The following is a 12911-nucleotide window of genomic DNA, read 5'->3' as shown; positions in this document are numbered from 1 at the left end:
ATTAGTAAACACCAAGTTTGGAGAAGTATAGATGACCAGCTCTCAAACACAATATAAAAAAAAAAAGCTGTACGGTAAGTACCGCCTGTCACAGGGAGTCATTGGGATGAACTACTATTCTACACATTTTACTAAATCTCCTATAAACATTCAGGAGCTGTGATTTCTATTTGAAAATTCAGAATACAGTTGTTTTTGTTTTGCGGGGGATGATAGGGAAGGGATTATGAACATCAAAGTCTTTTCCCTGTACACCATTCCAAATGGCAATACTTTTTGCTTATTCAAAAGTAATTTTCATATACTTCAATGAATATATTCTGGTTTTGCACATCCACAAGGTTTCGGTCGGGTTGTAATCCAGGTGTTTTTCTTGAACAGAAAGGAGGTACTGAATGAAGACCGCTACAGGTCCTTTCGGCCTCAGGAGCTTTGCACATACCTTTTTCTTTTCGTGGGAGACTCGGTCCCATCTCCCATCCTTAGCTCAATTAACTCCTCACTCTTTTTTTTTTTTTTGCCACAGCAGGCATTCTTGACAACCCCAATCACCAACACTGTTTCATTTTTTCTTCATCACACTTCAGCTGCAACTACATTCCTTGTCTATGTGTGTCTCGCTATGGCTCCTAAATGCTAGCTATCCTGCCAGCCAAGGCGGGGATCTTGCTTTGCCCTGAACTCAAGCAGCAGTATTCGCTAAGCGAATGAATGACTGCCATGCACATTATCCAAGCCTCTCGTCCTTCCAGGATAATCGTAAAGGCCCAGAAAGGTGAAGCTTCTTCTCAAGGTCACACGGCCGGGTGGGTCTGTCCGCCCTCCGTCGCGATCCCGCAGTCTCACCTCCTCTTTCAAGTAGTCAAATTTCATGGGCTCGGGTTGCCGGGCTGCCCAGTTCTTCTGCTTCCTCTTCAATTCCCTGTCGAAGATGTTTAGGGCTCTGGGCGAGGTGCTGCCGGGCGGAGGCACACCGGAAGCGACCTTTCGGCAACCACCGCTCCCTGCTGCGACCGCCGGCCCCACAAGCCGCGGGCATTGACGCCAAAGCACGACCTGTCGCAGCATCTTCCGTCCCGGCGCCACAGCAGGGCATAGTTTCATTGTGCGCATGCGCCCGAGAGACTACGGCTAACACAGTGAGACAAAATTGTTCCAAGACGGAAGGTGGAAGTATTTTGGCCTAGTTCGCGTGCCGTTGTGGTCGAGCGTCACGCAAAGGATTGTGGGTGTACGCTCCATGTGAACTCAGACCGGGATCGGAAAAGAGAAGGGAAAAGTGTCTTGTTCTCCGTCGGCGGCTTTTGAGGTTTGTGAATAGTGCGCCTATTACTCAGCCCCTTTCTGGCCACACTGTTCTCTTCAGGGCTGCTGCTTTGAGAGATTTCAGCCGAGTGCCTGCCCCCAAAAGTTGGTGAGGTGGGAAGATCGTGGCGCTCCCAGGCCAGAGGATGGGTGGACTGTAGGGATGAAGAGTTGCTTTCGCTCCTGTGAACGTCCCTTGTTTGCCGAGGGCTTCATTCCCCAACACTGACAAGCACTTCCTGTGACAGTTGGGTGCGGTGATACCTGTATCCTAAAGTTGTTCAACAGTTGAGTGGTGTAATAGATCTGAAATGTATGTGCGCATCCATGAGAAGGTTTACGTTTCTCTTGCTAGAATGTAAAGGGGTTTGAAATCAGCAGCACTGGCTTGTGTGCTGGTGGCGCCCATCAGTAATCCCAGTATTGAGACGGAGACTCAAGTATGGCAATTCGAGGCTATGTTGTAATGACGTGCTGTCGCAGAAGTGAGGGACGTGATACGGTCAACTTTTATTCTTACAGAGACGTCTGACTTTTTGCAAAGTTGAAATCTGGAGAAGCGAAACCATCAGAGATTGTCTACAAGGGAAAAATATGCATTTGTACAATCTTTACTGTGCGTTTTCGTGTCTTTATAGCGGATCAGCCTGTATAGACCTTAGTCACTTCGAGAATAAAATGTTATAAGAAAATGATATTTGGGACTGGATAGATGGCGCAGTGGCTAAGACCTGGGTTCAATTCCCAACACACACATGATGGTTGACTATGGTCCAGTCTGTAAAACCAGTTCCAAGGGATTGGAAACCCTCTTCAGATCTCCATGGGTAACAGGCGCAGAGGTAGTATGTAGACATAACACTCTTACACATAAAAAATATATGTGTGTGTATATATATATATATATACATATATATAGGTATGTATATGGAAGTGACATTTGTTAACTGTAGTGAGACTCCAGTTTGGGTCTTGAGAGATGGTAGGATTTACAGAAAGAACGCTGAGGTAAATCAGGCTTAAACGCCCCCTCCCCCATTAGTTAAAAGACAGCTTTGTAGAGCTAAAAGCTGTTGCAAGTATGAAGTAAAGATTAACAAAGAGAACGGAACAAAACTTTGAAAAACAAATGAGACCCACTGAGATTTCCAAATCTTTTGTTTTTCTTCGTGTGTGGTGTGTGTGTGTGTGTGTGTGTGTGTGTGTGTGTGTGTGTGTGTTGTATATGCAGTTGTTCACACCCGCTCACATGCCCATGAACTTGTGTGCACATGTGTTTGAGAGAAGGTCCTTACATACGGGGCCCTCAGTTGGTCTCTCCACCTTATTTTTTGAGACATGATCTCTCACTGGAACGTGAAGCAACTCAAGTAAGCTAAGTTGCATGACCAAGGATCCTCCTGTCTGCATGCCCCATCTGCCCAGCACTGGGATTACAGGCATGCAGGGTTTTATGTGTGTTCTAGAGACACAGATACATATCATACTAATGGGCCTTCTCCCCAGCACTGGTCTTTCTTGTCTTGTAGCCCAGGCTGACCATCAGTTCCCTCAGTAACTCTATAAGATCTGGCCTCAAACTCTTGATAATGGTGACCCTGCCTTCATCAGATTGATCACCAGTTCCCTAAGTAACTCTATAAGATCTGGCTTCAAACTCTTGCTAATGATGACCCCGCCTTCATAATCCTGGTTTTACATGTGGATGGCTCCATGCACCAAGAGTAATCTTTTAATTGATGACTAATACAAGCTGGAAATACAGCAATTCTGAGTGCAGTCAGTTACTAAACATTGCCCTCCACAAAGCCATAGTATTCTGTTTGGCTTGCCTTACATTTATTTCAAGGGATCTGTAGTAGAAGGATTAAATTTCGCTTTTTTTTTTTTAACTCAGAGTAGGTTGGGTAGCTGAAATTAGGTTTGAGTTGCCTTAATTTTTATGTACATCTAGAGTGTGTGTGTGTATACATGTGTGCAAGTCAACAAATGTGTTTTTAAAATATATTTTGATGTATTATTAACCATTCATCATTGTAATGTTGGGTTTTTTGTTTTGTTTTGTTTAGTATTTGGTTTCTCTGGATAGTTCTTCATTAAACTTTAAAAATGTCATCTAAACAAGAAGTAATGGATGACCAGCGGTTCAGGCGAGTTTCAAAGGATCCCAGATTTTGGGAAATGCCAGAAAAGGACCGAAAAGTCAAAATTGACAAGAGGTTTCGCGCCATGTTTCATGACAAGAAGTTTAAATTGAACTATGCTGTTGATAAAAGAGGGCGCCCTATCAATCACAGCACCACGGAAGACCTGAAGCGCTTCTATGACCTCTCCGACTCTGATTCTGATCTCTCTGATGAAGAAAACAAAGAACTGAACCAAAAGAAAGTAAAGCAGAAAAAAAGCCAGACCAAAAAAGAAGTGAAGTCAAAAGCACTGACTGAGGAAAAAAAGAAAGAAACCAAGAAAGCTGACCAAAAGGATCCTATAAATAAAAACAACTTAGATAATTCTGAAAGAATTCAGAAAGTGAAAAAGACGAGTAAATCTCAGAAGATAGATTCAGAAGTAAATCCCAAGAAGGATAGTGAAGAATTCCTGCTAAATACGAAGAAGAAAAGGAGCATCACCAACCTTTGTGCGGACACTTCACCCAAAGGAAAGCTAAGGACCAAAGATCCCAGGACGTCTGAAATCGTGGAATCCCCAAGAACCAGTTCTAAGGCAAAGAGAGACAAGCAATCAGGTTAGTTGAGAGTGCTGATTCCTTTATGTTATACTACTTTACCGTGATCTTTAAAAATAGTGTGTTGAAAAGGGTCAAGTGTTTATTTTAAAATATAAAGCTATGAAAGGAAAAAATAATGCAATGGTTTCTTCCTGTTTTGGTACCAGAAGACAAACGTGAATGCTTGGGTGAACAATTTTGGTTTGTGGTGAGCGATGCTGAGAGCTGCTATATGTTGTTATGGAGAGTTGGGTACACATTCGTTAGTTCATCTGTAAGACAGCTACTGTAAGGCGTAGTCCTCTTAGGGCTATTGCTAGCTTACACGATGCCTTCGTGCAGCTTAGAAAACACATGGCCTCTGAACACACAAGCAAAGTACTCTGGGGTCTGTGGTTTGGTGAGAGGACGGCACTTTTAAGTAAAGCAACATAATGATTTCCCTTGAGCAAGCACAATGCGTGCACAGGGCATGACTGGAGGAATGGGCTTAGATCTGGTTTCAGCTCTTTTTGCCCATTTGTAGATGCTTTTAGTCAGATAACAACCTGCTAAGCTTTGTGTGATGACCCTGGTCTAGTGGCCCTGTCCACTAGCAATACAAAGTAATGAATTTCCTAGGAGTGGCATTAGAAAATAAAATTAAGCAGATGAAGTATTTATCTCCAGTGTATCCAACTTTCATCTCTATGAAATTAATGATAACAAATTTATACTTTTACATTCTGTTTTATTTATATTAATCTCAAGTTGAAAGAGTCATATTTCAAGTGCTAAATTGTCTCTTTAACTGTTAACTACCATATTGGATGGCATAGATATAAGGTAGAAAAAGTCAAACTTGGAATACAAAATGTTATAACAGAAAAGGCCATAAATGAGGTTGAAAATATTCAGAAGTAGTCAGTCAAAATGTAATCAGAGAAAAACTCGTAAGAGATGAATTATTTGTGTTGGGATTAGAAGTGGAGGGAGGATTAAGTTTGAAGACCAAATAACTTTTTGAGTAAATTTAGGATTGGATGTGTTTAGAAAAATCAGTAGTACCACTCTGCTGGACAGTAGAGTCTTGAAGAGGTTAGCCGAATACTCTCTGCAAGGCCGTCTTACTGTAAGCACCTCCCTGCATCCTGGAGTTCTGACAAGTATCTGTAAGCCCACAGTACTTGCAAGGTGGGTCACAAGGATCAGGAGTTGCAGGTCATCCTCGGCTACAGAGTGATCTCAAGGACAGTGTGGTCTACATGAGACATTAAAAGCCAGGCATGGTGGCACACACCTTAATGCCAGCACTCTGGAGGCAGAGGCATGTGCATCTCTGTGAGTTCGAGGCCAGCCTTGTCTACAGAGTGAATCCTGTACACGGAAAAGCCGTGTGGGGGTAGAGGGTGGGGACTATATAGTAAAAGAAGAAGGCCCTGGATGCCCTGGGACAGGAGTTAGAGGTGGTTATAAACCACTGTGTGAATGTTGAGAGTCAAAGCCTCTGCAAGAGCAGCAGATGGTCATAACCACTGAGCCATCTTGCCAGCCTCAGTATGGTACACTAAATCACAGATTCTTTAATGAGCTCACCAAAGGCATGAAATCTTATAAATTCTCTCTTACTTTCCCCTAGTCCAATGTTTTATACATTGTAGGCCATAAGTATTGGATTAATGAATAAATATTATTACAAACAGGGTTAAAATAAAAACAAATTATGTTCTTCATCTTAAGTTTTAAATTTTACTTTTTATTCTCCGAACTTATAGTCTCTTGAGAAAGCTGAAACAGGAACACCAGGTTAAACATAGTGAATCGTGTATAAGACATCCTCACACGCAGAGGTGATTGCATTTAGAAGTAGAATACAAGCACTTTCAGAGTTGTGAAGGAAAAATGAAATCCTATTTAAACAAAACATCTTAGACTGGGCGTGGTGATGCACGCCTTTAATCCCTGGAAGGCAGAGGCAGGCGGGTGGATCACTGCGAGTTCGAGCCCAGCCTGTTCTACAAAGTGAGTCTAGGACAGCCAAGGCTACACAGAGAAACCCTGTCTCAAAAACAAACAAACAAACAAAAATCTTGGTATGTAGTTAACTAACATTTATAAAATACAACAGCATAAAAATTTGATACTGTTTCTATTTGGTGACGTCATAATATAACTTCTTTGTCAGTTTTGTCTGGTTGAGTTATAAATTTTATCTCCAGCCCACACTTTACTGAGCATATCTCTTACAGTAATAGGCTCAAAGACACTTTGTTTTGTGGTTCTAAGGATCAAACCCAGTGCTATTAACCCTGAAGACACTTTATTCAGATATCCAGAACTCTTCCTCAATAAAGTCTCTTCATCAAATCAGTTCTCTCCCAGTGGTGCATGTTTACCTGTCTAGCCAGCTAGCTGTGTCTGTAAGTCAGGAAGCTGGGTCTCACTGACACTTCTAAAATCGCTGGTCCCCATATCAGATGGCCGTGTCACTGTGCTATCTGGTTTTACCAAAGCTTTTCATTTGGCTGCATGTCTACTGCCATCTACCTATACTATTGTGTCTAGAATACTGTACCATCCCTCTGTTTTTATTATCCATGCCTATGCTGCCCTTCAGTTTTCTGTGGTGAATTGAGATGACATCCTCAATATGAGAATCTAATAGTGTCCTCCTTTTGGAAATAGAGCTGCGGCAAAGCCATACCGTCCATCATACTTTGTTGTTAACTTCTGGCATCTATTTGGAACTTGCCTCCTTACTGACTACCACCCACACATGCTTGCTGCTCTTTTTTATTGACACATCTTTACAGATGCCTTTCCTACTGCTTGGAACAAATCACCTTCATGAGTTATCTCACTTTGATTACTTAACTTCATCCTTTAGTCAGCTGATGAGTGACCACACTCTTGGAAACAACGCCTTTAGAGTAGTGTCATTATATGCATATTGACTTGATTGTTTGCTGCCTATTCATTCAACTGGAAATTAATTGAAATTATTGATAACTTTTTTCTCTTAAGTAACTTGTTATAGCATGAATTTTACTGAGCTTATATTCCTTTTCTCTGTTTTGTAAAAAATATATTTTTACTGGATTTAATGTCAGTAATTTGGATTTAATTTAATTCAGAATGTATGTTTCCTTTCTCCCTCCACAATATTCTGTAGTGGTTTCAGTCATAGTGGCAAAAGACAATGACGGTGAAATGGTTGACGGAGATGCCCTGGAGGAAGATTCAGACAGTGCCAGTGAAATAGGAAGTGAGGAAGAATCTGAAGATGAAATCACAAGTGATGATAGAACTTCAGCTGGTGATGATGAAAATGAAGATGAGGAAGAAGCAGAAGAAGAAGAAGATAGTGAGGAGGAGGAGGATGAAAGTGACAGTGGTCCTGATCTTGCAAGGGGTAAAGGAAATATAGAAACTAGTTCTGAAGACGAAGATGATTCAGTGTATTTATTTCCAGAAGAACCTGGTCTTGAGCATGCTTGGAGAGAATTAGATAAAGATGCTCCTCGTGCTGACGAGGTAACATTCACAATAAGACTGTTTATGAATAACAGTTCAGTTAGCTTTTGTGGGTGGTAGGGTTGATGTCACTAAATAAAGTAGGAAGGAACTGATGGCTAACTCATTGGTAGGATTCTTGGCTAACATAGATAGGCTAAAGTGAGGTGTAGTGGTGCACACCATGGCATCACTTAGGAAACAGGAAGATTGCTGTAAGTTTAAGGGCAGCCTGGAATGCATAGTGAGTTCTAAGCTGGCTTGAATGATAAATCTGTCCAGTAAAATCCTGTCTCAGAAAAGAAAACTAGACAGAAAGAAAACATTAAAAATAAATTGAGAAAAGCTTTATTGGTAAAATGTTTGTGGGGCTTGTTTGTTGTTGATTGAACCCAGGGCCTCCTGCCTGCCAGGAAAGATCTCTGCCAGTGAGCCACATCAGCAGACCCTGGCAGACGCTCGAGGACTGGAGATAGGCTCGGTGTCCAGCAGTACCGAGCACGTGCACACCTCTAGGTCCAGTCCCAGCACTGGAAACATGAAGTGCCTTGAGATGGAGCTAGTGCATGTCCGGGAGCTGTGTGTCCAAGCACATAAAATGGGAAGATGTTCTTTTCCTTTCCTTTCTATTTTTGGTGGGGGGAGGAACGGGAAGAAGGGTGTCTCTTTTTTAATTCTGTTTTTTAATTAATTTTTAAAGATAACATGCAGTGTGTTTTGCTGCAGCATTTTCACACTTGCATGCCAATATGCTTTGCTCCTACTCATCCTTCTTCCTTTCTGCCCTTCCCATCTTCCTGTCTTTCCTGCTTTGCTCTTGCTCAACCCTTTCCTCACCCCTTCTGCTTTTATATCACATGCGTTCCTCATTCTCTTTTCCCCCTCTCCCTTAAGATCTCTTCTTCTACTCTCTAGGACCCTTCCTAATTTCATGGTGTATATACACAAATTTATATCTGGGTTTAGCAGGCTGGGGAGATAATTTAGTCCTTAAACTGCTTTCTGTGCAAACATAAGGACCTGAGTTTCAGTCAGACAAAAATAATAGAATCCTTAAGGCTCATTGGCCAGCCAGTCTAACCAAACAATGAGCTCCAGATTTAGTGAGAGACCTTGTCTCTTTAAAAAAAAAAAAAAATGTGAGCTGGGCATGATGATGCACGCCTTTAATCCTAGCACTATAAAGCAAGTCCAGGTCAGCCAGGGCTACACAGAGAAACCTTGTCTCAAAAAACAAAAACAGCAATATGGAGCCAGGTGCAGTAGTGCACACTTATATCCCAACACTTGGGAGGCAGAGGCAAGTGAATCTCTATGAGTTCAAGGCCAGCCTGGTCTACATAGTGAGAAACTCTGTGTTTAAAAAAAATAATCATAATATGTAGAGTGATTACATCAGTGTCAACCTCTGTGAATTAATTTTATGTTAATTTACAAGTACATATAGATACCAAAAAATTTTTAGTATTAAAACCCAGCAAAAAAGTAAGCATAAAATATTTTTCTTTTGAGACGGGCATATCTCATTTAACACAATTTCTAATGCCATTCTGTTTTTCAGCAAAGGTCATATTTTCATTCTTATTTTTCCCTTTTTTGCTTATATTTGTGATATGTGTAGGTGTGTGCACATATGAATATATATATGCATGTGTGCATGCTTGAATTGTGTGCATACACGTGTGTGTGTATGTGCATGCATGTGTGTAGGCCATAGGCAGATATCAAGTTTTTTCCTTAATTGTTCTCTGCCTTATTTGTTAAGACAGGGTCTCTTGGGCTGGAGAGATGGCTCAACGGTTAGGAGCACTGTCTGTTCTTCCAGAGGTCCTGAGTTCAATTCCCAGCAACCACATGGTGGCTCACAACCATCTATACTGAAATCTAATGCCCTCTTCTGGCCTGCAGATGTACATGCAGATAGAGTACTTATATACATAAAATAAATAAAATTTTTAAAAATGGGGGGTCTCATTGAAGCTGGAGTTCACTGATTCAGCTAAACAGACTGGCCAGCAAGCCTGAGGGATACTTCTGTCCCTGTCTCCCAAACACTGGCATTGCAGGCATGTTCAACTTTTTAAATTTTTATTTGGGTGCTAGGATCTGAACTCAGGACTCAGACTTATACAGAAAACATTATGAAGTGTTTATGACATTCCAGTCATCTGAGTAGGTTGCTTTTTTTTGTTGTTTGTTTGTTTGATGTTTTTAGTGAGTATATATTAATTATACATAAAGATGGGTTTGTTATGACATGTTCATTACATGTGTGTGATGTTATTTTGGTCCCTTTCATCCCTGCCGTTATCCTCTTCCCCCTCCACTGGTCTGCTTCCTCTTGGGTCATGGGTCCTAATCAGGAAGCGGATATGCTAAATGGACATACAGGATGTGCTTGCTGAGTTGCCTCCAGGTAGTTAAGTTTGTTCCCATAAATTAGTGCTGCTGTCAGCTTTGTCAGAGAAACTTCTTTTTACAATGAGCAGCAGCAATTACAAAGACTCAGCTGTCAAATGTTGAGAATAAGTGACTGGACTGCTCACATACAGAGAACACATCTCACACACTCACACTTGCACATATCCTCCTTCTCCAAGGCTTGGAGAACAATTTAGGAGACAGGGTAGAAGGTCTAAGAGTTTCCAGGTAATAAGGCCTTTAAAAACATGTAAGTATATGATCATGTTGTTGGAAATGGAATAGTTTGGCTTCCTCCTTTCCTGTATGTACTCTGTGTAGCCTTGACTGTCCTGGACTCACTTTGTAGACCAGGCTGGCCTGGAACTCACAGTGACCTGCCTGCCTCAGCCTCCCAAGTGCTGGGATTAAAGACGTGCGCCACCACTGCCCGGGTCCTATATGTACCCCATGAGTCACTGGTTCTCAGCTTCCTAATGCTGTGGCCCTTTATTACAGTTCCTCATGTTATGGTGACCCCCAACCATGACATTATTTCATTGCTACTACATACATAACTATAATTTCACTACTGTTAGGAGTTATGTCAATATCGGATATGCAGTTATCTGTGAATGACCCTGTGAAAAGATCATTTGACCCTGAAGGGCTCATGACCCACAAGTTGAGAACCACTGCCTTAAGTGCTGTCAGTCAGATTAGAAAAACTGGACGCCATTGTCTCCTTCCTCATTTTAGAGGAAATGCATTTAATTTTTCCCCATTTAGTATAATGTTGGATGCACATTTGTTATATATGGACTTTATTATGCTGAGAATTGTCCCTTCTATTCTTAGTTTCTTTAGGAATTTTTATCATGAGTTTATGTTGATCTTTGCCAAGGCCTTTTGAGACAGACAGAACCTTTGTATGAAGACTTAACTGGTCTTGAACTTGCTATAATCCTCCTGCGTCTTCTTCTGTACTGCTGGGATTTCACGTGTGTGCCATTGTGTTCAGCAATTACTTTTACATAAGTAATTTAAAATGCATGAAAGTGTTTAAACTTGCTTTTGCTGGGAGTTTGTATTTATGGTGTATGGGGGGGTGGCAGTTGGTTGGTTTTGGTGTTGGTTTTTCGAGACTGAGTTTTTTTGTGTAGCCCTGGCTGTCCTGATACTTGCTCTGTAGAACAGGCTAGCCTCAAACTCACAGAGATCTGCCTGCCTCAACCTCCCTGAGTGCTGGGATTACAGACATATGCCACCTTGCCCAGCTTGTCTTTATGGTCTTATTGCACAGTAAGGAAATGCTCTGAGGTAACCTATTTCCATTCCACACTGGTAGACTACCTTTAAAACTGTTAAAACATCAATTTGTGGTCCCGCCCTAGTTCAAGAACTTCAAACACGGGGGCTGGAGAGATGGCTCAGAGGTTAAAACCACTGTCTGCTCCTTCAAAGGTCCTGAGTTAATACATACATACATACATACATACATACATACATACATACAAAGAAACAAATAAAAAAGTCCTGAGTTAAATTCCCAGCAACCACATAATGGCCCACAACCATCTATAATGAGATCTGATGCCCTCTTCTGATGTGCAAGTGTACATGTAAGCAGGACACTATACATGATAGATAGATAGATAGATAGATAGATAGATAGATAGATAGATAGATCAATCTTCAAAAACCAGTTTGGAATTAGTGCTTATCTGTTGTGGTCTTACTATTGTTTGTCTCACATGAAGCTTTCTTTGCATGTTAAATTGGTTGAATAACATAGAAGATTTTAGAACTGGATAGAGAAGATACTACATTGTTTATCTTTGTTTTTCAAGCACTGAAAATGATACAGATCAGCTGGCATGGTGGTGCACACCTTTAGTCTCAACGCTTGGGAGGCAGAGGCAGGTAGATCTCTGTGAGTTGAAGGCCAGCCTAGTCTACAAAGTGAGTCCAGGACAGCCAGGGCTCTTGTTACAGAGAGAAACCCTGTCTTGAAAAAGAAAAAAGAAAGAGAAAAAAGGAAAACGATACAGATCTCAGCACTTGGGAAGCAGAAGCAGGTGATGTACATAGTGACTTCCAGGACGCCCTAGAGCTACATAGTGAGACCCTGCCGAGAGGGGCCGGCGGGGAGCATGTGCAGAGATATAGAATCTTCCATCTTTAATACTTTCACTTTCTCAGATTACACGCCGACTAGCCGTTTGCAACATGGACTGGGATAGATTAAAGGCAAAAGATTTGCTGGCTCTGTTCAACTCATTTAAGCCCAAGGGAGGAGTCGTATTTTCTGTAAAGGTGAGAATTGATTTTATTTAAATTAAATATTTTTTTACTTAAATCTGTTTTTATTTCTAATTAAACTGACCTTGCCAGGCATGGTGGTGCATACCTTTAAGCCTTTAATCCCAGCACTTGGGAGGCAGAGGCAGGTGGATCTCTGTGAGTTCGAGGCCAGCCTGGTCTACAAGGGGAGTCCAGGACAGCCAAGGCTACACAGAGAAACCCTGTCTCAAAAAACCAAGAGGGGGAAAAAACTGACCTTAATTTTTTTTTTTTGGAAAAAAATATTTCCTTAATCTAGAAATTATCCAACACAATTGAATGTGAAACTAATGTAACAGGTATTTAAAAGAGAAAAGAAGTTTTTTTTTATATTTTAGTTTTGTGGGTATGCACAGGTGTGCATGGAAGTAAGAGAATGCTGTTTGAGAGTAGATTATTTTCTTCTGCCGTGGATTCTGGGCACAGAGTACAGGTTGCTGTTGATGATGCTCTGTTTTTGTCCCCATCCCCATCTATTATACTCTGGCCTAATTTACTTATTTCCAAGGACATTCTTCAGAATACTTTATCTTCATGTAGTTAGAAATTAGTTTTGCTTTCCTGAAGTGAGTTTGAAATGAGTCGTTTTATTGAGCTGAGTTGTGACTCTTGATGTCTTGGTTTTGAAAGGTCTGCATTTTAT

At 41.3% G+C, this 12911-nt stretch overlaps 2 protein-coding genes across 2 annotated transcripts in view; one reads left to right on the top strand and one right to left on the bottom strand.

Moving 5' to 3' along the window:
- Positions 1-1110, bottom strand: part of Ndufaf5 (NADH:ubiquinone oxidoreductase complex assembly factor 5) — a 29883-nt gene extending 28773 nt beyond the window's left edge. The window contains exon 1 of the mRNA XM_051144740.1: positions 847-1110. Within this exon, the coding sequence (XP_051000697.1) occupies positions 847-1104 (258 nt within the window). The 5' untranslated portion in view covers positions 1105-1110. The remainder of the gene's footprint in view (positions 1-846) is intronic.
- A 78-nt stretch (positions 1111-1188) lies between these two features.
- The window catches only part of Esf1 (ESF1 nucleolar pre-rRNA processing protein homolog), a 56876-nt gene continuing 45153 nt past the window's right edge, over positions 1189-12911 (top strand). Inside the window, exons 1-4 of the mRNA XM_051144744.1 lie at positions 1189-1309; positions 3375-4051; positions 7185-7546; positions 12128-12241. Coding sequence (XP_051000701.1) covers positions 3415-4051; positions 7185-7546; positions 12128-12241 — 1113 coding nt within the window. The 5' untranslated portion in view covers positions 1189-1309; positions 3375-3414. The remainder of the gene's footprint in view (positions 1310-3374; positions 4052-7184; positions 7547-12127; positions 12242-12911) is intronic.

This window comes from Acomys russatus, chromosome 4 (assembly GCF_903995435.1).
Source record: "Acomys russatus chromosome 4, mAcoRus1.1, whole genome shotgun sequence".
Classification (NCBI taxonomy): domain Eukaryota; kingdom Metazoa; phylum Chordata; class Mammalia; order Rodentia; family Muridae; genus Acomys; species Acomys russatus.
Note: the sequence above shows the minus strand (reverse complement) of the source record. Positions and strands in the feature narration are given on the sequence as shown.